At 48.2% G+C, this 24,779-nt stretch overlaps 7 protein-coding genes across 7 annotated transcripts; 4 read left to right on the top strand and 3 right to left on the bottom strand.

Annotated features, from left to right (window-relative positions):
• Nucleotides 1-5: 5 nt before the first annotated feature.
• On the bottom strand, nucleotides 6-5,559 carry F4807DRAFT_406424 (uncharacterized protein). The gene is made up of 3 exons (XM_047996295.1): nucleotides 4,143-5,559; nucleotides 3,567-4,089; nucleotides 6-3,515 (listed from the first exon to the last, which is right to left on the bottom strand). Exons 1-3 carry the CDS (start codon nucleotides 4,965-4,967, stop codon nucleotides 241-243), a joined length of 4,623 nt encoding a protein of 1,540 aa, XP_047858553.1. The 5' UTR covers nucleotides 4,968-5,559; the 3' UTR covers nucleotides 6-240.
• A 469-nt stretch (nucleotides 5,560-6,028) lies between these two features.
• F4807DRAFT_406422 (RNI-like protein) lies at nucleotides 6,029-7,801 on the top strand. The gene is made up of 2 exons (XM_047996294.1): nucleotides 6,029-6,457; nucleotides 6,556-7,801. The coding sequence occupies exons 1-2, from the start codon at nucleotides 6,263-6,265 to the stop codon at nucleotides 7,618-7,620; spliced, it is 1,260 nt and encodes a 419-aa protein (XP_047858552.1). The 5' UTR covers nucleotides 6,029-6,262; the 3' UTR covers nucleotides 7,621-7,801.
• F4807DRAFT_406421 (Dynamin central region-domain-containing protein) lies at nucleotides 7,802-11,304 on the bottom strand. The gene is made up of 4 exons (XM_047996293.1): nucleotides 10,778-11,304; nucleotides 10,299-10,682; nucleotides 8,629-10,239; nucleotides 7,802-8,572 (listed from the first exon to the last, which is right to left on the bottom strand). Exons 1-4 carry the CDS (start codon nucleotides 10,874-10,876, stop codon nucleotides 8,261-8,263), a joined length of 2,406 nt encoding a protein of 801 aa, XP_047858551.1. The 5' UTR covers nucleotides 10,877-11,304; the 3' UTR covers nucleotides 7,802-8,260.
• Nucleotides 11,305-11,603: 299 nt separating this feature from the next.
• On the bottom strand, nucleotides 11,604-13,139 carry F4807DRAFT_406418 (uncharacterized protein). The gene has a single exon (XM_047996292.1). The coding sequence runs from the start codon at nucleotides 12,706-12,708 to the stop codon at nucleotides 11,749-11,751; it is 960 nt and encodes a 319-aa protein (XP_047858550.1). The 5' UTR covers nucleotides 12,709-13,139; the 3' UTR covers nucleotides 11,604-11,748.
• Nucleotides 13,140-14,753: 1,614 nt separating this feature from the next.
• Nucleotides 14,754-17,281, top strand: F4807DRAFT_111849 (protein phosphatase pp2a regulatory b). Its single transcript, XM_047992767.1, has 6 exons — nucleotides 14,754-15,108; nucleotides 15,285-15,325; nucleotides 15,474-15,571; nucleotides 15,646-16,297; nucleotides 16,365-16,957; nucleotides 17,017-17,281. The coding sequence occupies exons 1-6, from the start codon at nucleotides 15,065-15,067 to the stop codon at nucleotides 17,038-17,040; spliced, it is 1,452 nt and encodes a 483-aa protein (XP_047858549.1). The 5' UTR covers nucleotides 14,754-15,064; the 3' UTR covers nucleotides 17,041-17,281.
• Nucleotides 17,282-18,016: 735 nt separating this feature from the next.
• F4807DRAFT_406406 (UAA-domain-containing protein) lies at nucleotides 18,017-20,319 on the top strand. The gene is made up of 5 exons (XM_047996291.1): nucleotides 18,017-18,673; nucleotides 18,741-18,766; nucleotides 18,831-18,847; nucleotides 18,921-19,264; nucleotides 19,346-20,319. The coding sequence occupies exons 1-5, from the start codon at nucleotides 18,413-18,415 to the stop codon at nucleotides 19,952-19,954; spliced, it is 1,257 nt and encodes a 418-aa protein (XP_047858548.1). The 5' UTR covers nucleotides 18,017-18,412; the 3' UTR covers nucleotides 19,955-20,319.
• A 370-nt stretch (nucleotides 20,320-20,689) lies between these two features.
• On the top strand, nucleotides 20,690-24,711 carry F4807DRAFT_406398 (AMP deaminase). The gene is made up of 4 exons (XM_047996290.1): nucleotides 20,690-21,028; nucleotides 21,133-22,724; nucleotides 22,790-23,910; nucleotides 23,964-24,711. The coding sequence occupies exons 1-4, from the start codon at nucleotides 21,022-21,024 to the stop codon at nucleotides 24,373-24,375; spliced, it is 3,132 nt and encodes a 1,043-aa protein (XP_047858547.1). The 5' UTR covers nucleotides 20,690-21,021; the 3' UTR covers nucleotides 24,376-24,711.
• The last annotated feature ends 68 nt before the right edge of the window (nucleotides 24,712-24,779 follow it).

Here is a 24,779-nt window from a genome sequence, read left to right as displayed (position 1 = left end):
CTCTATATATGCGTCATGAATAATTGTGGGTGTTGTCTATCACTATATAATCTAAACCTAGAGCATCATGACAGGTCCCGAATACTAGTTAGAAAATATCCATCGTTTGGTGAATAGGCGATGATGCCTCATCAACGTTGTGCCATATGACATGGTTTTCATTAAAGTATACTTAAATGTCCACATTATATCGTAGAGAGAGCTTTGTACCAAACTTCTATGAACCTTCCCCTTAACAACTCAAGGCCATCGGTAGCGGAGTTGCTGACTAATGCTTGAGCCCGGCGGAGCGGCGGGATATCTCGGGTCATAGTCTTCATAGCCAGCAAGATCACCTCTTGGAAGTGGTTCGTGAGACCTCCGACGCAGGTCTACCGGTCCCACTCCGACTTCATGAGGTTGTCGCAAATGGGTATCGATCCCCGGCACAGGCTCAAGTCCAAGCCGGCTGCTAGAGTACTCGTTATTTTCGTATGATCTATACTGAAGCGTGGAGTCTCTATATGGTGCATGCCCGTCTTGGTAAGTAGGCTCCCGCTCAAGCTTGATCGGCCGCCTAATAAAGTACTCGCCTTGGAAATCTCGCATTCGGATAAGTTCATAAGTTTCAGCATGTTCAGGAGTAGGCCGGCGCAATCGCATATCATCGGTATACGCATGGTAGTGTTCTTGACGGGGTGGTTGGTCGTATGTCGTATCATCTCGAATTGTAGTAGCCTGTGTCGGTAAGTCGGTATGATGAGAGCTGGGACTTTCTCGATATTCGCTAAAATGGTGCCCGGGTCCGTGCCGAACATATATAGGAGACCCTGGGCGAATTTGATCATAAGAATATCTTTGGCTATGGTGATGATGTCCAGAGCTAGCATATCGTCCATAAGAAGGCTCTTCATGATCGACTTCATCGGTAGGTTTCGGTCGATAGTCAACATATTTAGATGGTACTTGCTGCAGATCTAGTTGGCTTTCGAGACCAGCCATAAGGTCATCTTCTTCGCGCTCTTGGCCAGCGACAGGCTGTTCATGGCTTTGGTTCCGAATAGAATACGTTGGTGACCTAATAATCCGGGTCGCCTGGGTATAGGCACTTCTACGGTCTTCTGCTTCAAGAGCTACTATTGGCGAGTCAGATTCTTCAGCTTTATTCAAATGCTGATTTTGGGAAGCAAAACGGGCCGCCTCCCTGCGATCTGCGGCCCACATAGCCCGAATCTCCTCCTCTTGGCGGCGGTCTTCTTCCGCTATCAGATCTCCTTCGTTAGGCTCTTGAGATTTGGCCTTATTTGATGCAGCTGCTACGCCGCCCTTGCGATTTTTAAGCCCCTGACTTGGCGTACTTCGGTGGTCTCTGGGGTGATTTCCCTTCTGTTTCCTTGATCTTATCCCACAGGGCCCCTGCCACGTTTCTGATGATTCACGGCCTGAGTCATCCTGTGGGAATCTTTGATAATTGGTTAATGTAGGAGTGCTCGATGAAGCAGCCTGACTAGGACTCAATTTTTGACCTGATATACTTGCTCTGGTTGCATCTTGTCTGCGGGGGGCAACCGAGTTATGCCTAATTGCGACACATAGCGATGCATGTTCATAAGCAGAAGAAGACTGCGGAATTAAATTGCTATGAGTAGGGCTTTGGCCGGCATAGGTGGTGACAGGATCAGGCCCGGCGCTCTGAATTCTATCAGTAGTCATCCCTTGTGAGTAATCATCCAGATGCGGTGCTGGCGGGAAAGCATTGGAAATGAGTAGGAACTTTTGGCTGTCCATATTCGTTAAATTACGGAGTTTGGTTAGCACGGATAGGTCTGGTGTATGCACCATGTTGATCGTCCAGTCGAGAGAGAGTGAGGCTGGCATTTGCGGTTGATCCACGTGCGCTTGCTGGAAATGGTTCACTAATTGCGGCAATGAGAACGTCCTGCTGCCCTGGCCTGCTAATGTTCCGCCGTTGAGACTAAGACAACACGCTTTGCACATAAGACCGTTGACATTGCGAACTGGGCGCATTTCCTTATTGTTCGCGAGACCGTCGATAAACATAGTTAAGGGTGGACTTTCGAAAAATCTGGATCGAAACCTCTGTACAACATGATAGATAACGACGCATACCCTGATCTCTCCTGGAAGTTCCTTTAAGCCAGCTGTCGAAGTCCATAGCTCACGCGAACTTCGCGCCAGGTATCCAAGTTGGGCATGATATTTGCCAGCCAATGGGTTGCTATGGGAAGCTTGGAAGTTTACCTGGGGATTGTCCTGTGGCGCATCGAAATTATAGCCGTAAGATACGTCCGTGGAAGGGTACGCCGGGGGCCTGCCGTGGATTCCAGAAAAAGAAAATTCTGAGCTGGAGTAAGCCGCTGCACGCGGGTCATATGGTGACGGAGGAAGTGCATGCGAAGAGCTATAGTCATGATGGCCCGAGATGTAGGAGTGTCCCGGCCCGTATGGAGCTAGTTGCTGTGCTGTAGATCCGTACATTGAAAGTCCACAGCCCGGCAGAGGTGCAGTAAAGTACGGGGGTGGCTGGAAGGACGCTGGATTTGAGGCCGAATAGACGCTAGCATTATGATGATGGAGAGCAGCATAGTTCGGAGGTTGTAAGGGCCCATACGATGACCTCGATGATGGTTGTTCGGCCTTGACAGTGCGAGCATCGGACCTAAATGGCGGCGTCTCTGGCCATTCAGCCCTCCAATGAACGACGACGCTCCCCAAGCTGAGAGAATTGCTGTGCTTGGCAGCATAATGTTGGATAACCCCTTCAAAACCGAAAGCCTTGAAGTTAACATCGCAGCCGTTACAAAAGAATAGATCTTTTCGATGAGATTCCGTGCGAGTCTTGATCTTTACATCGAATAGCCATTTCATGTTTTCAAGGGTGAGCCTTTTCGTAAAGGGCCCTTCTGGAGGATCCTCAGCTGGCACTTGGCCGGCAGCGCGTGCCTCGACAGATTCCTTTGCAATTTCCGTATAAAATCTTCTACGGACATGGAGGAGAACCTCTACTGCAAATTGCGGGCTATTGCCCGCATCAACCTTACGCCCATCATCCCAGCTACCCCGGATGATTTCGTCGGCATATGCGGATATTCGTGCACGCAATGGTGCTTGAATATCATCCCAAGTCTTGTCGATGAGCTGCTTAGCTGCTATACTGTTCTCCTCTGTGTGGCGCCGCCCCTCGGATCGTTCCGGGACGATGCGAGACTGGGAAGCAGTTTCTTCACGCTTCTCGAGCTGTTCTGCATCTGCCCTCTGAGCAAGCAAACGAGGTTTGAGCATCTCCCACGCGTTGTCATCAAGAGGCGAGATGATTTGGATGGCAGCCTGAAAAGACAGTATGTGCGCTAATATATTTGCCGGTAACGGCGGATCCAGCTCCATTGCGCGGCGTTCGATTTCCGCGCGCCGGGCAGCCTTAAGTTCCAGGGCCTCCTCCCGAGTTCGAGCACGAGGGGCATTAGTCTGATTGCTGTGCTTGATTGGGGGTTGCACCGGAGCTGTAGAATTATGCTCTATCGAACGAAGTTAGTTATGATTGAAAGGACTGAACAAAGTATACCTACGAAGATCAGTTCCAAGGGGGGCGTATGTAGGTTGGGATGTCGTCGCGATAGGAGCTACATAACATGGATCGGGCGTGTGTTGTTTAGGAGTATTGGTCGAGTTTGAATGTGATTTAGGAGCCGATAATGATACATTCACCGAAGCTGGCCCCTTATTATTCGGAATAGCAACAATTGAAATACTATCAGAGGAGAGTTGAGTTCGCATCTGAGTAACTCCTCCAGTCGTCATCCACTTCTCCCATCGCATTAGGTCGCTGAATAACTCCTTTCCTCGGGTTTCCAGGCCTTTCAGCCATTCCTCGGCTGTCGCTCCGCCCATCGATTTGACAGATAAGAATTCTTGTTTCAATCTCTCTACTTGCTCAGGGAGGTATATCTTTGTGACTTGCAAGTCCGGTTGAGCTAGACCTTTCCGGAGTGTGTCCGGTGATATCATGTGCATCTCATTGGTGACTAACACGAACGGCAGTGCTGACATCAACAAGGAGGGTATCGAGGAAGAAAGTAGCAAGTCGATTTCCTTGTCAGGTGGTGAGATAATTTCGTCTTGGGCAAAATTTGACGCCTACATACCTTAATCGTCTTCTCTACAAGACAAGGCCCACAGCTATGAATCGCAAATGCCCAAACGGGTTGAGTGTTATTACGCTGTGGGCTATCAGGCGAGTTTGACGGCACAGAGCCTGCTTTATTACAATATTGACACTTCTTTCCACAAGCAAGGCGCCACATATCAAGCTCCGTCTTTTCCTTCAGCGGAGCCGGCATCCTGGGCCAGAAACGCCTCCTTGAAACTTGCCATATAGCATCAGGCTTCAACAGCGGGACAGAAGTGCGGGAGTGGAGTAATGGGGATTTACACTGGTAGCGAGACGAAGGGTCGAGGTACACGTTAAATAATTTGTTGGTACACAACAAATTACCCAGCGCCCTAGGAGGAGTGAAAGAAAAGATACGATGCCAAATCTCGGCAGGAAGCAGAGATTTGTCTGAGGGATACGTAGCTGTAGATGGAGGTTGTTCATAGCCCTCTCTATCTAGCTTCACCTTTTTAGAGGAAATTACTATGCAGCCCGGTGTATCAATGCCTTCAACCAATTTCCGTTTCCTGGACATAGCCGGATCTTGTTCGACAGTAGGGACAAGAGTGGCTGGAAAGGCCGAAAAGAGCGGTTGAATCGGAAGACGCTCATTGCCGGTCGAAATTAAAGGGCTGGCCTCGTCGTCGCTGTCAGAGCCGGACATGGAAATGTCAGATGAATGCGAATCCTCACTACTACAATCGAGAGGGATCTCGTCATCCTCGGCAGATGGCGGAGTTGGGTTATGATGAGTCCTCCCTGCTGGTAAGCTAGACGATGTCTTGAGGATATTGTTGAGTTTTCCACTAGGGTCCATTTCCTTTCGACGGTGGTTGACAAACTTGCTGTGGTTAAGAGAAAAGAAATTGTCACCTAGCGTGATTAATATCAGATTATATTTATGCTGGTGACCCGAACAGCGGTCTACAAAGAGGCCAATGAACACTTGTCACGAAACGATTGAGACGGGCTGATGGGTTGACTCAAAACGAGTCACCCGTTAACTGTGATATCCTCTCAAGGCTCGTCACACTTTCGAGCGAAAATGTGGCTCCTTCAGAGACCTCTGAGGGTAAAGAGAGAAGAAAGAAGAGAATTGACGCTGCAGAGCGCAGTGAGGCGATCAATATAGCAGGATCGTAAAGGCGTCAACTAGAGATATATCCTGAGATAGGATAAATATGTTGAGCAAAGTTTGGGTGTTCGAGTACGCGGTGAGGTGCCGAAGGCGCCTTGCCATGCCTCTTGAATGTGAAATGAGATGTAATGAGTACGGAAACTGAAAGGTGTATGGGCCGCCAAGGAACTGCTTCATGAGCAGATTTGGGAAAAGTAAGAGATATGCGTGAATGTTGTGAGAGAGGTTAAGAATCAAGACTCAGCAACTCGATATTAATAGAAAGTTGAAAAAGAGGCAGATTTGATATTGGGCTAGAGTATCTACTGAGTACCTACCTAATTAAGTGGATGATGTGTGGATACTACTACCATGTGTATGTGGGCATAGTTCCCAAATCAGCATTACTTGTACTGTCTTATTCGACGTACCCCCGAGGGGGTACTGCGCTTTAACTAACGAAATGGGCAGAGAGTTGCAAAGTATCCGAAGATTATCCTATACCCTCTAGTTGAATAAAATACAAGCTACCTTGTTGCATTATAGGGCTTATGATAGCTGCCTTACTTATAGATGAATATTGTATGTAATAATAAGGGCTATCTACTTATACCTATATACATGGTTTTAATAGCAAACTCCACCCATCCGGAAGTACTTCGGGTATTTCGCAACTATCTGCCCATTTCGTTAGTTAAAGCGCAGTACCCCCTCGGGGGTACGTCGAATAAGACAGTACAAGTAGCGTTTAAACTTGCAACCTTGGAAGGCTCTCATGCCAAGTTGCGTTTATCTACATATGTGCAGTTAATCGCATGTAGGATACATACATAATATATGAATGCCCCTCCCCCACCATTCAAGATTGGCATCTATTTTCTTTTCTCTTATTTACCTACTACCTACATATACTGGGTTCAGCATCGACAAAGCCAAGATTCTAGGTTTCATCGCATTTCGTACTTCTCTCGCGCATCCAAATTCTTGTTACGAATATGGCTACGTCCGATAAAATATTCTCCCTCGAAGGGAGGGCCTTAAAACTGGACACAGCTCAGGACCTTGAAACACACATAGGGCCACTGCGGGCTATGGACGATGTCGAGGAGGTGCGCATTCTCGGGAACACATTAGGTGTCGAGGCCTGCAAGCTTCTTGGAGAAGTCTTGGCTACAAAGAAGTCTCTAAAGGTAAGATTACCACATATTGGCTGGCGCAAATGAGAAAACCAAGAAAGAAAAACAAAGTACCTGGCTAACCTACCGTCTCACGTTGCTTGTTTATATAGGTTGCAAACCTGGCTGACATATTTACTGGTCGCCTGTTAAACGAGATCCCCGAGGCGCTTTCTTCTCTGCTCACTTCTATCCTCAACCTGCCCAATTTACGTACTATTAATCTAAACGACAATGCATTCGGTCTTAACACCCAGGCGCCTTTAGTCGCTTTCTTATCCAGTCACGTCCCGCTTCAACACCTGTACCTCAACAATAATGGATTGGGGCCTCATGCCGGTATTCTGGTCGCCGATGCGCTTTCCGCACTCTACGCAAAGAAGGAAGAAGCCAGAAAAGCCGGGCAGGACGTCCCCTATCTCGAGACCGTCATTTGTGGTCGCAATCGATTGGAGAATGGAAGCATGCTTGCTTGGGCTAAGGCCTTCAGTCTTCACAACCGGGTTAAAGAAGTGAAGATGGTCCAGAATGGTATTCGACAAGAAGGTATCGAACAATTGCTCACCGCGGGCCTGAACCACACCACCGAGCTCAAGATTCTAGATTTGCAAGACAACACATTCACCTTCAAAGGAGCAAGAGCCTTGGCAAAGGTCGTCCCGCTTTGGGTGGATTTACGAGACCTTGGCGTTGGCGACTCGTTACTTAGCGCTAAGGGTAGTGTCCTAGTTGCTGACGCTCTTGGTAAGGGCCAGAACCGAAAATTAGAAACACTTCGCTTGCAGTACAACGACATCACTTCCGCAGGAGTCAGAGGGTTCGCATCCGCGGCGAAGGATAGCTTGCCGGCTCTAAAGAGGATCGAACTCAACGGAAACAAGTTCACAGAGGACGATGAATCTATCTTAGCTCTTCAAGCGCTCCTAGATGAGCGAAAGGAAAAATATGGCGGAGACATTGTTGACGAAGACGCTTGGGGTGTTGATGACTTGAGTGACCTTGAGGAATTGGATTCGGAAGAGGAAGAGCAGGAAGAGGAGGAGGAAGAAGTACCTCCGGAAGAAAAGGCCGAGAAGTTGGTCAAAGAAGCCGAAGAAGCCCAAGAGCAGCCTACTGTCCAGCTTAAGGACGACGAGGTTGACGCTCTCGCAAAGAGGCTGGAACGCACTGGGATCTAGGAATTCAGTTTCAACGATGCAGCTCACGAGCGTTCGAGCTCTAGATAGAGAGAATGGGACGACGATACCCCGGTCGTAGATAGACGGTAGTCTACTTTACTACCATGCCCCGAGCTGTTATTGATTTCCCGGTAACAAAACATAAGAGAATAAAATAAAACCATGAAGCATAAACCCTAAGTATGTCTGTATGATACAAGTAATGTCAGGTCTGTTCCTCCTGGCTGTTTGGTCTCGTACGCTGCTAAGTCCACTTCAACCTTTATTCTGCGGGGGGTCAAGATGAAAATAGCACACGCCATGCAAGCATTAGCGTTAGTTGCGACGATTTGAGAGCGATGCTGGTAAATATACTAGATACGCAAGAGTAGCATAGCTGCGCCGTATGTACAAAAAAGGTGCGCCTCGTGTGTTCTAATACCTCAAGCCCATCCGTTCCTAGTAGCACAAGAGTGCGGAGCGAATAAGTAACAAGCATCCCCAGAGAACACGGAGCGAAGCCGGCCTTGGGCAAGTCACCCCCATCTTTATCGTACAGATAGCAAGCCAGACATCGCATCCTCTCTACGTGAAAACCTAACCCTCTCCCAGGTGAGATACTCCCGATTTCTATTACAAGGTGACGAGTCATAATACCCCATTATAGCACTTCGCCAATGATCTTCGCTGCTTCTCGGTACGTTTGAAGCAACTTTTCACACTTTTCGCGCTCCTTCTTGACGCCGTCATCTTCGTAAAGGAGCTCTTCGAAGAGAGCCTCCTTATATAACTCGCTGACGAGCCTGTTCTGTACAACATCTTTACAGTGGTTGACAAGGAGGTGCATGACCGCCTTCGGAACTTGGTCGGCGATGGACTCACGGACAATATTGAAATAAGAAGATATCAAAGCTCGGATCAGTTCCGTCTCCATTGCCTCGCGGTCACTCATGGCAGGTTCCACATTGTCTCCCTAATAGCTACATGTTAGTCGAAGATGGTAGGTAGAGCGTCGAGAGAATATCTTACCGAGTGGGGTCCAAAACCAAACCCAGCAGCTTGAGGAATTTCTTCCTCGCGTATCAGCGAAGACGATAACGCAGGCCGATGGGTCAATTTGTCTTCACCTCGCCGAATGCTTTGGCTGAAAGTAGGCTCTACACCTTGGCTGACATGGCGCGGGAGCGGAGAGGGAGCTCCGGCTCCAGGAGGTTGTGCTGTGCCATCTTTGCCAAAAAAGTAATTCAAGAATGAATCGCGGGCATTCCCAATTGCTGGGGGGTTAAATCGGCTGGGCGAATTTGAACGCACACCGTTCATAGTAGCGGCAATGCTCGCAGTCCCATTCTGACGAACAGCAGGCGACATGCTCCGAGATCCGTTTGCAGCCGGTTTCCGCGATTCGATAACGTCGTTCCTTTCATGGACAGAGTCATCCCCGTTCTCCGGGGTGTCTGTCCCATTCGTGCCAAGTTCTTTCAACCGCTTTTTTTCTCGTCGGTCTCGTTCATCCTGAATCAATTTCTTCCTTTCGCGCTCTTGCTTATTAGTGACAACGTGACTCATAGCGGCAGCTGCTCCTAAGAAATTGGGATGGTTTGTATTAATATACGCTCGCTGAATGCTGATCAGAGACTCCACATAAGACGACGCTGGTCCGAGCCGCTCTCGCAGAAGATCCGAGACGACTTCTATGAGCTTGGCTTGGAGCCTCGGGAAACGTGAGAGTTCCGTCGAACCGCATGTGTGACATATCTTTATCAATTCTTCGTATACAAGCTCGACACATCTCTGACTCGGGAGCTCTAGCATCTTTATTTGGGGCTTGACAAGTAGATCAAAAGCCATTTCCGGCACGAACAAGCTTGGGCGAGGACCTGTTGAGTTCCGAATAGCGGTTCTGATATCGACGGCAGAGAGATTGGAGGTGGGGTCAATTGACTCCAGTGCGCTCCCAAACACAGAATTAAAGATGTAGTAGATCCTTGCGCCTCCGGAAAGTTCCTTGGTTGATATCTCGGTAGAGGTACCATCAATGGACGAGATGAATGATGTGGCGAATCGGGTCATGAGCTGGAGAATCATAGAACCACGGTGTTCCTTCCCGCTGAAGTGCATGTCACCGTAGCTCGCAAGCTCCTGTTGGGTCTGTCCCATCAGAGTGTTGAGACGTGCCTTGATGTCCGGCAGACGCTCTCGAATGTGTGCCATGAGGGTCTGATTTAATGTCTTAGCCAAATATTGAGTACCACATCGCATCGAGATGTTCCGGTAAGCAGGATGGTGTCGGAAAAACTCCGCCTCTGCTTTCAGAGCCTCCTCCATCGGACGGTTACCCTGTATATCTTGCTGTGATCGGTTGACAACACCGATAAAGCCCAACTTCAACGGGTAGACGCGACCGGAAAGGATATCTAACGCGTTCGTGCCATGGTCCATCAAATCAACCTTAGTAAGAACGCCGATCGTCCGCCTACCAAGAGGATCAACATGTCTGGCGAGCTTGAGAGCCTCCGAGTTGACGATGTCGACATTTGCAGGAGAGACGGCGAGAATGATGCTATTAGGCTTGGCGATGTATTCTGAGATGAGGGTCCGGGTCTGCTTCTCAATATCGGCTGGTTGATCGCCGATGGGAACCTTTCGCGTGCGAGTCAGCCACTGCTGGGTGGTTGTCCTATGGAGGGGGGCATACATACCTTGGTAAGTCCTGGTAGATCGACAAGAGTTAAGTTGAGAACATGTGGAGAATAGATCTTTAGGTTAATAGGCTGCCTGTTGATGCCCTTGTTACTGCCGGCAACGCGTGAGGTCTCATTCTCAATTTCGCGCTTGACATCCCCAAAGTCGGTAAACCTTCGACTGGGAATATGATGGAACTCTGCCCATTCGGAGCGGCGTGCTTGGGTAGGGTTCCTATAAGCAGCGTGGACGTCCGGTTCCGATTCATCCTCTTCTACGTTGATCAATTGTAGGATAAGAGGACGTCGAGTTACGATGCCGCTTCCTCGGGGCAAGAAATCACGGCCAACGATATTCTCGAGCACGGAAGATTTGCCAGCAGATTGGGAACCGACGACAACCTATTTGGTGGTGACGAATGTAAGTAGCCGTGAGACTATGATGCCATAATCAAAGAGAATAGGAATTATTGCGTGCGAAGGCACAATTGACATACGATTTGAGGTAGGTCGAGAGAGTCCGTGCCGATGGTATTAAAAACCAAGTCTTGTAACTGGTTTACAATCCGCAACAGATCGTCTCCTAGGGCCGCCATCTTGGAGACGGATAGCTCTCACTCGACCTCTGGAATGAAACGGTAGTAAACAGAAAGGAAACTTGACTGTCGTTAGCTTCGCTTCCCCTCTTAGGCGTGATTCTTTTCGCCGGCAAAGAGAGCTCTGCTGGGTACCGGTTTTTTTATCTTCTCAACGGGGAACTGGGTACTAGGGACGGATAACGGGGATCGTGGATCGTGGTCGCAATCGGTAAAACAAGCTCTGAGCTCGAGAAAGCACAAAGTATCGCACAAATTATTCGGGATAGATCTCGACTCTAATGAGGGAGATGAAAGGGAATTATGGACGGGTGTCGCAGCCCCAGTGTGTGCAATGTGCAGTGTGTGTAAAGGACATAAAAAAAAGACGAGTCCTTGAAAAAAATATGGAAATGTCAAATGCTAAAAAGTACTTTCAACAATGGCTGCATGGCTGCATGGCTCTCCATACCAGACGTGTTATTGCATTTCATGCGTACATGTATATAGCTTAGGTACTGTACCTTACGCATAACTATTTTTAGGTATCGAATGATGCTTCGGCCTGGGCATCATTACATTTGGGTAGGTACTGTACTTCTCTAGAAATACCGGGGCTGAAGATCCACCCCGTATCCCCGCCCGTCCAATCAAGTAATTTCCGTTGAGTTAGATAGGCAATCATCGAATGGGCTCATCCTATTAGATAGCAAGTTAAGCAACTTAGAGCAACTTACAGCATTCAATGCATATATAAAAGCAGCATATAATTACACGTGGATATGGCGACGCAGGTTAGATACCTAAAAAACTATGGGATCTTATACACTTCCCTTCCTATCATCCTTCTTGATTCTTGGTCATGTACATTTTTCCGTTTCCCTTTTCCCACTTCACATGCCACGAACATGCTTTAGAATCTGCTGAAGCCTACGCAGTGCTTTCGGTTTCGAAGGTAAATCTTCGAAGGGCCCCGAAAGACTATCAAGTTCTTCTCGAGCCACGTTTACCAAAGGACTGAGATCTCCCCAAACTTCATCCGTATAACTCGAAAGAACGCATTGCCATTGGCTAATCCAGACATGCCTGGCTTCTCCTGGATCGGGAGTACCAAGCAAGTCGGCAAGTTCCTGTGAGCTGTTACTATCCGCTTTGAAGTCCGGGAAGAAATTCAAAGTATCTTCCCAGCGTCCTCTCTGGGAAGGAAAACGCCTCGAATTGCCACTATCGTCGAAAAGATGGTACCGCAATGCTATTTTTTCATCGTCTGGTAATGGTGTGACTGCTTCATCAACCTCGTCGTATCCCGAGTCGAGAAGGTTGACCACGTCTATGCCATCCGTCGACAGGATGGCCGGATTTTGAGGAATCTGCTTTGACACGGGGCCGTAGCCTTGCTCACGGGTATGTTTTTCGATATTACCGGCTTCCATCATCTCTGGCATAGTTGTTCCGTCTAAGAATGAAGAGAAATTTGACTCATCCGAGGTGAGCTGTTCCTGTGACCGTGTGGACTTGAACATGCCACCGGATGTTGCTGGATCAGTGCGGCTCTTGTAAGATAGCGCCTCCTGCATTCTTCCGGCCTCAACAGTTCCAGACGATTCAGCTTTACCTGAGGGCAAGACGTCGGCTACCTGGGCACCGTTAGGGTACCGGATGATCATATCCTCGGCTAGTTTGCTCGCAGATGCGCTTAGCCGCGACATAATTGAACTTTTGTGCGCGCCAACTTGCGCGGAACCCGAACAACCATCCTGACTGGTGGACGAAGGCGACAAATTACTCTGGTGAGTCGCGATGCCCTTACCCTTACTATCCGGCATTCCTTGTTCCCTATTGTCTTGGACCATTGTAATCACATCGGCTCATGTACGCGACTCGAGGTTCATCATGATATCGAACTTTGACAAGAGAATTTCAAGAACGCAAATAAAAAGATAGTCGAGTTTCGATGGCATGAACCAGGTATCCATGCGTAAGAAGGCTTTAAGGACCCGAGAAGGAATCGTTTCCAGTGTTGTAATTACATGTTTTATCCGCTGGAAGCCTCATGCTACCGAATTGCCTACCTAGGTGATGAAGAGATCGGTAAAGTTCGGCTCTGAAAACGGCGAGAAAGCTACTATGATGCACATGTATGCTCAGAATTGAACTAACCTTAATTTGAGTTCCAACTGGCATGTGATGACTAAGTTCTCTGAGTAGGTATCTTGGTACCTCCATTCATGTGTACTTAGTACTTATCTATGTAGGCATCCCTGAGCATTACCTTGAAGCAAGATCAATCAATCGTGGATGTGATAGTATCCAAGATCCAGATCACTACAAGCGTACTGTATGTAGGTAAGCCGAACGTTGAATACCATTCCAAGATGCTGAAGGAAGTAGTTTTTCGAGGCATCCATTAAGTACCCATATTCATTTCATACACCTCAGACTTGAAGCCCAACCACGTTTACTCGGGTCACATTGCTTTAGTAGCGAGAAAAAACATGTATAGATTTATGAGTCGTGCCACGTGCGACACTTCCTGATTTAGTTATACAGAGGTCGTTTTATTCTATGTTGCTAGTTATGATAATGCGAAAGCTACCTTACCTAGTACCTAACGAAGCGGATCAGGTATGTATTTTAGAGTGATGTGTTGATATTGCATCTATGGAGGTATAAAGAGGTATGTAGCCTGACGAGAGTATGTAGTAAGTACCTACCTACATACATACATATAGTAAGATAAAAGATAGCGCCTGCCCCTCCTTTCCTTGATTAGACAATGAAATGTACACCCAGCATACTAGTTTTGCACATATTAATTGATACCCAAGTGTCTATAAAGCAATAATTACTACTGATAGTTGGATGGACATATGAATGTTTGTCATCTATTATCATTATCCTTTTCAAAGGATTACTAGGTACCTAGGCATCTTAGATACAACTAATGTTCTCTTCGATTTTTTCGAAGCTCCTGGTAATTGATGTCACTGGTTGGTTCTAGCTCTACGTACATGGTGTATTTTCTTTGGTACGTGCAAGGGGGAGGGGTAGGTTATTCTTGCCCTGGAGCTCCGCACTGCATATGTACGAAAGAGTATAATGCTTCAGATTTGCATATATGCATTTGGGATTATGATGCTGTGATGAAGTTTGCCAAATCCAGCAGGGTATTTGGAATTCTCAAATGAGATACATATATAGGTACTATATTCAGGTACACCTGGACAACTTTAAGGCGCATCTTTTGACAATCAGTGTCATGCGAAATATCATATCACGAGGTGAAATTTAAACTAGACATGGGAGATTCACGTGATACATTATATATGTATAGTGCAATATACAAGGTATATGTATCTAAATGGAATGGAAGCCGAGTACAAAGGTACTCGCGCAAGGCCAAAACCGGCAAGGCCGCACTGGCCTAAACCGACCACTTTCCAGAATGCAGACAGGCTCTTCTAAATGTAAAGCAAGACCCTTGCGCTTAACCTTGGAAAACACCCCCCCATACATCCAATACTTACGGCTCTACAGCCTACGACCAAGGACCTTACCACTATCAATCATCACATCACATCACTGACCACAACCACGACTTACGCCTTGCCGTCATTTTGCAGCTACTCGTGAATTCTCTTTCTCTTTCTTTCCCTCCACCCTCTCAACCCTCAATTCTCTCTATCCTATCCTCTATCCTCCCCTCTCTTAATAGCTAGCGGGTGTTTCCGACCAGCATCCACCAACCTGTGCACGGCTTCTTGATTGACGACAAAATATCCACCTAGTTCATTCCTTCATCCCACCGACCGCAAAGTCGTTGGGAGCCAGTGCACTGTCGGCCTAAGCCCTCGCATTTTCTACAACTACATACTCCGTCATTACATACACTGACCAATATACAACACACCCCGCCGCTTTTCGATCTGTCCCTTCGGCCACTTTTTCCCTCTCTGTCTCTCACATACGTCCTAGTCTGCGTATCCACCTTCAATAGCCGCCATAACGTATCCTGGAGCGGTTCCCGATCTATCGTCATCTCAAGGCGCGTACCAACCATCTGTCGCCGGACTCCAGCTGGTCGCGGCCGCGAATACACTAATACAACTACCCGCCACACACATCTAGCACACACAAAACACACTTTATTCATACTAATAGACGGGCCGGAGCTTTGGTAGCTTCATCCCGATACTCATCACAAACAACATGGTGGAAGGAGATTCAAACTCCCCCACCTGGAAGTTCACCCAGTAAGTCATACCACAAAGAGCCTATCACGCATTCCTCTATATGAGTCGAAGCGCCTGCCGCCTGCCGCCACTATTCCGTCCTGCCTGGTCGATCTTATCCTCTGGCAATTTTCTCCTTATATCCCTCGTCGGACTGCTCTGTAGCAATATTGCTAACCTCACTCCCTGCTTTCTAGGTGTTTTGGTGACAAGGGTGATGTTGAGGATATCACAGAAGGTAGATTGCCCTGCCCTCTACCCTCGAAAGTTGCAGAGTTCTCGCGGGGTTCTCCAAGCTTCAGCCTTCCACCCTCCTTCGGTTTCACATCTTATCTACAAATCTCAGATCTAGCGTGGGGTTTCTTCGGCTAACGCATATTTTCTAGCTGACATCATATCGACTGTCGAGTTCGACCATACTGGCAATTATCTAGCAACAGGAGACAAAGGCGGCCGGGTGGTTTTATTCGAAAGGAACGAGACGGTCAGTAAAAAGAATACCCGTGATCTATTCTTCGTCTCCGGGAGAGCAACTATGTCTAATGCGGCTTATAGAAGAAAACCTGCGAATACAAGTTCCATACAGAATTCCAGTCGCACGAGCCAGAATTTGACTACCTTAAATCCCTCGAGATAGAAGAAAAGATCAACAAAATCAAGTGGTGTCGTCGTCAAAACGCCTCTCACTACCTGCTCTCCACCAACGACAAGACGATCAAGCTATGGAAGGTCTTTGAGAAGTCGCTGAAGGTGGTGGCCGAGAACAACCTGTCGCATGATCTCACGCCGGGCAGTGTCGCTGGGGTAGGAGGAGGCGCCCCGCGATCTATTCCTCAGTCGCACTTCAAGAATGCCGGGGAGCTGAAACTCCCGCGGCTGACCCACCACGATACCGTCGTTGCCGCCGTTCCCCGACGTACGTACGCGAACGCCCACGCTTATCACATCAACAGCATATCCGTCAACAGCGACGGTGAGACCTTCATTAGCAGTGATGATCTGCGCATTAACCTATGGAATCTGAACATCCAAGATCAGAGCTTCAACATTGTTGATATCAAACCTGCAAATATGGAGGAGTTGACCGAGGTCATTACTGCTGCCGAGTTCCACCCCATTAGTTGCAACTGGTTCATGTACGCAAGCTCAAAGGGCACTATCAAGCTGGCGGATATGCGTGAGAGTGCACTTTGTGATCAACATGCGAAGCGTATAGTCCCCCCTTTTGCCCCCACTATCTCGTAGGACTAGCCCTCTAAGCTAACAATGCCAAATAGTTTTCGAGCAGGAAGAGGATCCCTCATCGAGGTCGTTCTTCTCCGAGATTATTTCTTCTATTTCAGATGTGCGATTCTCATACGACGGCAGATACATCTTATCTCGAGACTACCTCACAGTCAAGATTTGGGACGTCAACATGGAACGCCAACCGGTCAAGACTATACCAATCCATGAACATCTACGACCTCGGCTCTGTGACACATATGAGAACGATAGCATCTTTGACAAATTCGAAGTTGTTTTCTCGGGCGATGCGAAAAACGTCATGACCGGAAGCTATAACAATAACTTCATGATTTATCCGTCGGACCCCGAGAAAGAAATTGAGGTTGTCTTACAGGCGGACAAGTCTGCTTTCAAAGCGAAGAAGGTAGGAATCCCGACGCCTATCAACTCGTCGACGAGCCCCACAGCGACCAACGGCGGTAAGAAAGGCGGATCGCGTGCGGGTAGCCCGGCAGCTGGGGCGGGCCAAGGACAGAGAATGCGAAAAGAGACGGACGCGGATCAGATCGACTTCAACAAGAAAATCCTACATATGAGCTGGCACCCTTTCGAGGACAGCATCGCGATTGCTGCGACGAATAACGTAAGTCCGAACCCGGCTTGAATTTCCCGGCCGTTCACATGGTAGCTAACACGGTGTAGTTGTTCGTCTTCTCGGCTCTCTAAGTGTACGATGGCGCTCTCCGGTAACGGCCGGACATTTCGCAGCATGGTATAACCTGATCTGCGGAAGCACGTCCCGGCTCGAATTTCGGGCAGAGACGTGCGTCATCATTGCCAGTGGTCTCCTTGATACTTGCGCGGTCCCTTGAGACTTAGATTATTACTCGTGGTATCCATGGCGACGACCTCTGGCTCACTCAACGGAAGCGGACGCCTTTGCAAATGAGAAAAACGTTGGGTTTATGACACAAAAGCTGCATATAGGAGGTTGGCATTATCCCGAGTCCTGGTACCCTAGGCACTCGGGTTCGTATTAAGACATGCTGGTAGGAGTTGAAGCATGGATTTGGCAATGAAATCTCCACGAGGAGTCGGTTGCTTCTTTCAAGTCAGCAGACATGGGGCCGATATTATGGCATAGACTCTTCAAGGCAGATTAAAGGCCCTAAGACGGGACTCAAGAGAAATGAGATCTGAAGCATAAATGAGTATCCGTGCCAAAACCTGTCGTGAAAGTCCATATATATTATATGTTATCTTAAATGCCTACGTAGTGTGTAGTAAACAAGCAACTAATGTGATGAAAATGATATCTAAAATCTAGTAAAATAATAATAGCTACGATGCGTGCGATAATGGAATACGGAACTAGCTCTCCGTAGATAGCGGGTCAGGGTAGGTACCCAGTGTATACCGGGCGATATAGGTACTTTTCCCGCACATTGAATCTAGGTACCTATCCAGGAGTGAGGAAGATCGCAAAACTACCTGCATATAGTTGTCAAAGTCTTCGTTGCTGCAGGCGCATTTATCAGCTTTCATGTTATATGAGTTATGTACTTCAGAATCTGCAGTAATATGCGAGCAGCGAACCAGCAATGTCGAGATTCAATCAACGTCACCACGATGTACAAGTACATAGGTACCTAGCTATAGTTGCACTAAGTGGGGCCAAGGTGTGCCCAATTTGGATAAGCCCGTCGGCTGAAAAAGCTTAGGTTAGCATGGATACCTGGACCTTAGATGCTGTCAGATTGCGACGAAATAAATACGTGCGTTCAGTGAAACCTGTCAAGTCCAAGGCCAGCAGCACCAGGTACCTATAAAATCGACAAGCCACATTCATTACCCAGGAATCGGGCAGGCATAGTAATCCAAACTCATGTCTACTTGCCTATCAAATACGTAGATGCAAGGAATCGCCATAGCAGCGGCAACACATCCCGCTATCGCTATTGGTACGGGACCCTCTCTCGGATGATCGATCTAGACTCTAAAATAGCCGGGAACAACTGACAGGTTGCCGCAAGCGCAGGAATAAATCTCTCGCTATTATCAACCCTATATATTCCTCCCGTCCACATCCTCTACCTCGATGACGAGCCGATCGGCGCCTCGGAGACGCCAGACTCTGCGAAATTCCCATGCCGCTTCGCAAAATGGCGCCGCTATGACACCAAAGGTCATCAATGCCGGCCCTTCCCTCGAGAAGGCCGAGCTATACGGCATAGATGATCAACGACCAACCTTCTCCAAGATCATGGGTCTCGCCGGCCGCATTTTCATCGAGACTATCCCGCAATGGCTGGCCGTAGGCGCAATGCTCGGCCTGATCTTTGGCGGCTGCTGCTCGAACGTGAGGTCGAACGAATCCCGACTGCTTGTTACCGCGATAGAGAACTAACATCTGTGGGATTGCGTAGGTCTTCGCTCTCGAGGCCATAATCAAGTAAGCTCCCATGATACACCGCGTTCAAAACTTGGCCCGTATTCCGGACTAATAATCTCGCCAGGGTTGAACCAGCAAGTGGTATGATAGCGAAACTTGACTGTATAAAATCCGACCCAGAATCGAACTGACGTCTTACATTTCTCACCTTTAGGAACGCTTCTGACCTTTGTGCAATTCCTCTTCGTCGCCGTCACGGGATACGTCTCACAATTTGACTATACACGCCCACCATTCTTCATCAAGCCAAACCGAGTCCCGATCCGTCGTTGGCTGATCAACATCGTGCTTTTCTTCAGCATCAATGTGTTGAATAACCACGCGTTCAGCTACGATATATCTGTGCCGGTTCACATCATCCTGCGGTCCGGCGGGAGTATTACGACAATGATCGCCGGTGGTTTATATGGCAAGAGATATTCTCGCATACAGGTTGTCGCTGTTCTCTTGCTCACGGTTGGCGTTGTAACGGCCGCGTGGTCAGACGCACAATCCAAGGTCAGACGCTCCCATCTATTCCCATTCACTCCTATTCACTCCCATTCTAGTCAGTGATATTTGGGACTAACTAATTCGAAGGAGACAAGCGCTGGTGATCCCCACGGAAATGTTCCCAAGTTTAGCACGGGTCTCGCGGTCCTCTTGATCGCGCAGATCTTATCGGCCATCATGGGACTGTACACCGAAGAGACATACAGGAAGTACGGACCGCACTGGAAAGAGAATCTGTTCTATTCTCATCTGCTATCATTGCCGCTCTTTCTTCCGTTTTCGCGCTCCCTGATCACGCAGTTCATGCGTTTGGCTAGCAGCAAGCCACTCCCGTTACCTCTCCTGGCCGGACAGGCAAATCTCTCGACCGTTCCGGCCACGGTACGGCAAAGGGTCGAGGGGATCTACATTCCTAGCCAAGTTGCCTACCTAGCACTCAACGTCTTGACACAATACGCCTGTATACGGGGTGTCAACCTTCTAGCTGCGGCGTCTTCGGCACTGACGGTCACGATTGTGCTCAACATTCGCAAGTTAGTTAGCCTACTGTTAAGTATATGGCTTTTCGGAAATCGTTTAGCCACAGGTACACTCATAGGAGCTATCGTAGTGTTCTCTGCCGGTGGCCTTTACTCGTTGGATTCCAAGAAAAAGGCAGTACCAAAGCCCAAGGCAGCCGGCGGAAAAGCGGGATAGCCAGCTACGTCGCGTTGAGATACGAGAGTAGGACTTGTTTCCCTCATGAAACGGCCAATATAAAGTACGATATCATATATAAGGCATACGGCCTGCGAGAAATGTGTCATTTTGACGCGAAGTGAACACGATCCGTAAGTCAGATCGCCAACGATGTTGTAAGCCATGCCATAAACATACCGGTGAACAAGGTGCAAGGTGGTAGATATATGCCTACACGCTTAGGTCTAGATATATATATCAGGTGTCCATCTATCTTTTGACACCATATACTTAATTTCTGGGGAGAGTAAAGAAGCCCTTGGCCAAATCCGGTATTTGGCCGTAAATAGTCATACACACGTCGTGTTTATTCCGCATGTGACGAGCGATGATTTCCACCACGATTCCAAATTTGAGGCCTCGTATAGGTATTCTTCAATGTACATACGTACAGTTGTGCATACTGTATGTGCCTACCTACTTAAGCTACCTACCTATGTATCCATATTATGTTCATTACATACCTACCTAGTAGGTACTACCTAGGTATGTATGTACATAGGTAGATACCTGGTAGGGAATAGTCGACAATGTACCTTACATGCTCCGGTCTTATCAGTTGCGGTCCAGCCCCCTCTTCCCCACCATCGACCAAGTATACAATACCTATTATGGGCCATTGGACAAATCAGATATACAAATCCCATCCTACCTGACGTAAAAAGAAAAATTAGGTTAAGTTTAACTACCTGATGTACCCACATATGCTTGGGTACTTTGCTGTCATAGCTGGGCACCTAAGAAAATGTAAGTACCTAAGCATCAAAATCGTGACAGAATATCGATAGTATCGAAAACTTCATGTTACATCAACCTGGCTTCTATTTATTACGAATAGGTTATAAGTCACTCATAGAAAAGGAGACAACGCCCTTCAAGGCTATAAAGTTTACTACCAACGACTACATCACTCGGGTAAATTGCCTGGTACTATGGTTTATAAAATATAGACATCAGCAAGTCAGACGTCCAGAGACTTAAATCACGACGGGGAACCTACCGCTCATCCTGGCCTCACCAGCAATATGTCTTGTTAGTCAATCAAACCGACCTACCTAACCATGCTAGCAGTCGTATCTCGCGGTGATTCGGTTACTTATGTTATATACCGCTGGCTAACGGCGCTAGTACCACAGCTTTCCATCCAACTTCGCCCAAGATTCCGGCTGCACACAAGGCCCTCGAATTCGACTCAGATGGCTCTGATGCCGCCGCACATGCTATAGAAAGTGACTCGGAACCCGAGACCCCATCGCGCCACTCCGGGTTGCGAGACCAGATGCGCAATGCAGGGACAGACGCACCGGAGTATGCAGAGGAGACGTCCTCGCCCTCACTCGAGGACGGCATGCTGCTGCGAGACCGTCCAAGGAAAACTACGTTCCACGACGCCGTAGCTGAGCGGCAACTGACACAGACTGATGCTAAGTTGTTTTACCACATGCAAAGAACCCAGCTGGATCAGTTGAAGACGGAAGGAAGCAACTGGAACCAAACCCAAGCAGCCACTCCTAACGGGAGTCCTGTAGCCTCCGTCGGCCTAGCAGCGGTAAGGCCTGCTCGTGAGACTTCGCTTACTCGTTCCCACTCCAATTTGGGCGCTACTCCGATCTCCACACCTTTGCCTTCAACGCTCCAGAGTTACGACTTTCCCCATATTGCAGGCTCCTCTACTGTTCCTCACAGCCTCGATACAGCTCCGCGTACGGCCACACGGCCATCTTTGGGAGGGCATGTTGGTTCCCAACCAACCAGCCATCCACGTGGCGATGCCCCTCAGGACAGGCCCGGGTCCAGCTTACAGCCTGATATGGGTCTTCCAGGGGGAGCATCATCCAACATCCCCAGTGGCGTCGGTAGCAGTGATCCGCACATCGTGGCAGAACTAAGCACTATCTTCCGAAATATACAGAAAATTTTAGACATCCGTCACAAATACATCCGTTTGTCGCTGCAGCGAGATGGCGACAACCCCAAGGACGACCCTAGCTGGGATATCTATCCACCGCCGCCAGAGCCTGCCTGGGTTGGACCCAATATGAACCAGGATAGCCATGGCCCGAACACTGGAAATAACAGTATGAGTAATAGTACAGTTTTGCCTATCCAAGCTGGCGCACAACGCCCGGGGGACCTTGGGATTGCGACTGCGGAAGCCGAACCTAAAAGAGTGCCTAGGAAGCGTAAGCCGGGCCACGATATTGGGGAGGATTTCGATATGGGAGATCTGCTACCCCTGCCCCAGGCAAGTGAGCTCGTATTTCACCTTGATGAGAATGGCGTTTACCAGGTGTATGAAACCGATGCTGCGAACAAAGCCAATACTCCAGTGGTGGGCGTCCCTACGATCAAGGACTTTTATGTGAACCTTGAAGAAATATTGTCCATATCGTCCGACGGGCCAAGTAAGAGCTTCGCCTTCCGGCGGCTTCAATATCTGGAGGGCAAATTCAATCTGTATGCTCTTTTAAATGAGTATCAAGAAACTGCAGACACTAAGAGGGTTCCTCATCGGGATTTCTACAATGTGAGAAAGGTCGATACGCATGTCCATCATTCTGCCTGCATGAATCAGAAGCATCTCTTGCGATTTATTAAAAGCAAGATGAAGAAATGCCCAGATGAATACGTACTGTTTCGGGACGGTAAAAACCTCACACTTAGGGAGGTGTTCGAGAGTATTAACTTGACCGCGTACGACCTCAGTATCGATACTTTGGATATGCATGTGAGTTGACGACATACGGCCTCGGTCCTTTCTCCCGGGAAATGCGTAGATTAACTTGAGTGTAGGCACACACTGATTCCTTCCATCGCTTCGATAAATTCAATCTAAAGTATAACCCTATCGGTGAATCGCGACTACGGACCATCTTTCTGAAGACGGACAACTTCATCCAAGGTCGCTATCTGGCAGAGATTACGAAAGAGGTCATCTCTGATCTTGAGTCCAGTAAGTATCAGATGGTGGAATGGCGAATCTCGATCTACGGAAGGTCATTAGATGAATGGGACAACCTCGCCGCTTGGGTAGTCGACAACAAGTTATTTTCGCCCAATGTCCGTTGGCTTATACAGATTCCGCGACTATATGACGTCTTCAAGGCTACCAACTTGATGGAATCCTTCGAACAGATTGTCAAAAACGTCTTCCAGCCGCTCTTCGAAGTGACCAAGGATCCCGAGAGTCATCCGAAGCTTCACGTCTTCCTACAGCGAGTGATTGGGTTTGATAGCGTGGATGATGAGAGCAAGGTCGAACGCCGGCTGTATAGGAAATTTCCCGTCCCAAAGGAGTGGAATTCTAAACAGAACCCCCCATACAGCTACTGGATCTACTATCTCTTCGCTAACATGACCTCACTCAACTTCTGGCGTCGTCAACGAGGCTTCAACACATTTCTACTTCGGCCGCATTGTGGGGAGGCAGGTGATAGCGAGCATTTGGCCGTCGCTTTATTGTGCAGCCATAGCATTAGCCACGGGTTGCTCCTGAGAAAGGTGCCCCTCCTGCAGTACATCTTCTATCTCGAGCAGATCGGTATCGCCATGTCACCACTTAGTAACAATGCGCTCTTCCTAGCCTACGAGAGAAATCCGTTTCACCAGTACTTTAGACGTGGCTTGAATGTATCGCTCTCTACTGACGATCCTCTTCAATTTGCGTTTACTAAGGAGCCGCTGATGGAAGAGTATGCCGTCGCGGCACAGATCTATAAACTAAGCCCAGTAGATATGTGCGAGCTGGCGAAGAATTCGGTGAAGCAGAGCGGCTACGAGTATTCTATCAAGCAACAGTGGCTAGGAGAAAAGTTCAATCTTCCGGGGAAGGATGGAAATAGTATGGTGAAGACTAACGTACCGGATCGAAGAGAGGAGTTCAGGCATCATACATGGGTTGAGGAGCATCGAATGTGAGTTACATGTTTCCTTTCTCCCAGGCCCGTATGGCACTAATTAATCGTAGGATCTCGAGTTATACATCCACGACTGAGCTGCGCGAGGTGCTTGAGCATCATCCAGCAGCCGCGTCGAGCCTCAACCCGGCCTCACCGACCTCGTCCCTCAAGACGAACATGGCTAGTGGGATCACCACAGGTGATTCCAAGTCTCACGCCTACATCAGTATCACGGATCTAGAAGGTCGGCTGCCGCGTTCGGGATCCCAAGCAGAAATCAGTAGCTCTCACCTCGATGCTCATGCCGAAGACCTACGCGAGACACATCTCTCCAGCCACGAGCCTAGGTATATCCCTGGAATGATGGCGAGAGCTTCGAGGCACGGTAGTATGCACCGTAGCTCGCCTCATGAAAGCGAAGATGTCTGTTCGCCCCGTGTCACTCCTAAGAAGAATGCTGGGAGGGATGAATCGAGTTAAGCGTTGGATTTTGCACTGTAATATTGGTGGACGTGATGAATTTTGCGGACGATAAAAGTTCTAACGTGGCCTATGAATTGGTATGGAGGTAATGAAGATTTAAACGTATGTATGGGTACTGAGAGTTTATAACTATCTTGGAGATACTAGTTAAGAACCCGGTGATCGATCCGTTTCGGGATGCTTTTTAAGACGTATGGGACTAGTAACATCTACCTCCATAACATGGAACATAGAACATACATAGAACATAGATATATATAATGTTTATAGAATATGTGCATAAATATGTATATAAGCGAGTGTTTATGCAATTATCAGATTCGTTAATATACGGGAATAATTTAGCGCGTTTAGTAATTCTTAGTCCTACCTGCTGCCGATTACGACCGTCCTCGGGTTGC

Source organism: Annulohypoxylon truncatum, assembly GCF_022578515.1.
Source record: "Annulohypoxylon truncatum strain CBS 140777 unplaced genomic scaffold F4807scaffold_2, whole genome shotgun sequence".
NCBI lineage: Eukaryota > Fungi > Ascomycota > Sordariomycetes > Xylariales > Hypoxylaceae > Annulohypoxylon > Annulohypoxylon truncatum.
Note: the sequence above shows the minus strand (reverse complement) of the source record. Positions and strands in the feature narration are given on the sequence as shown.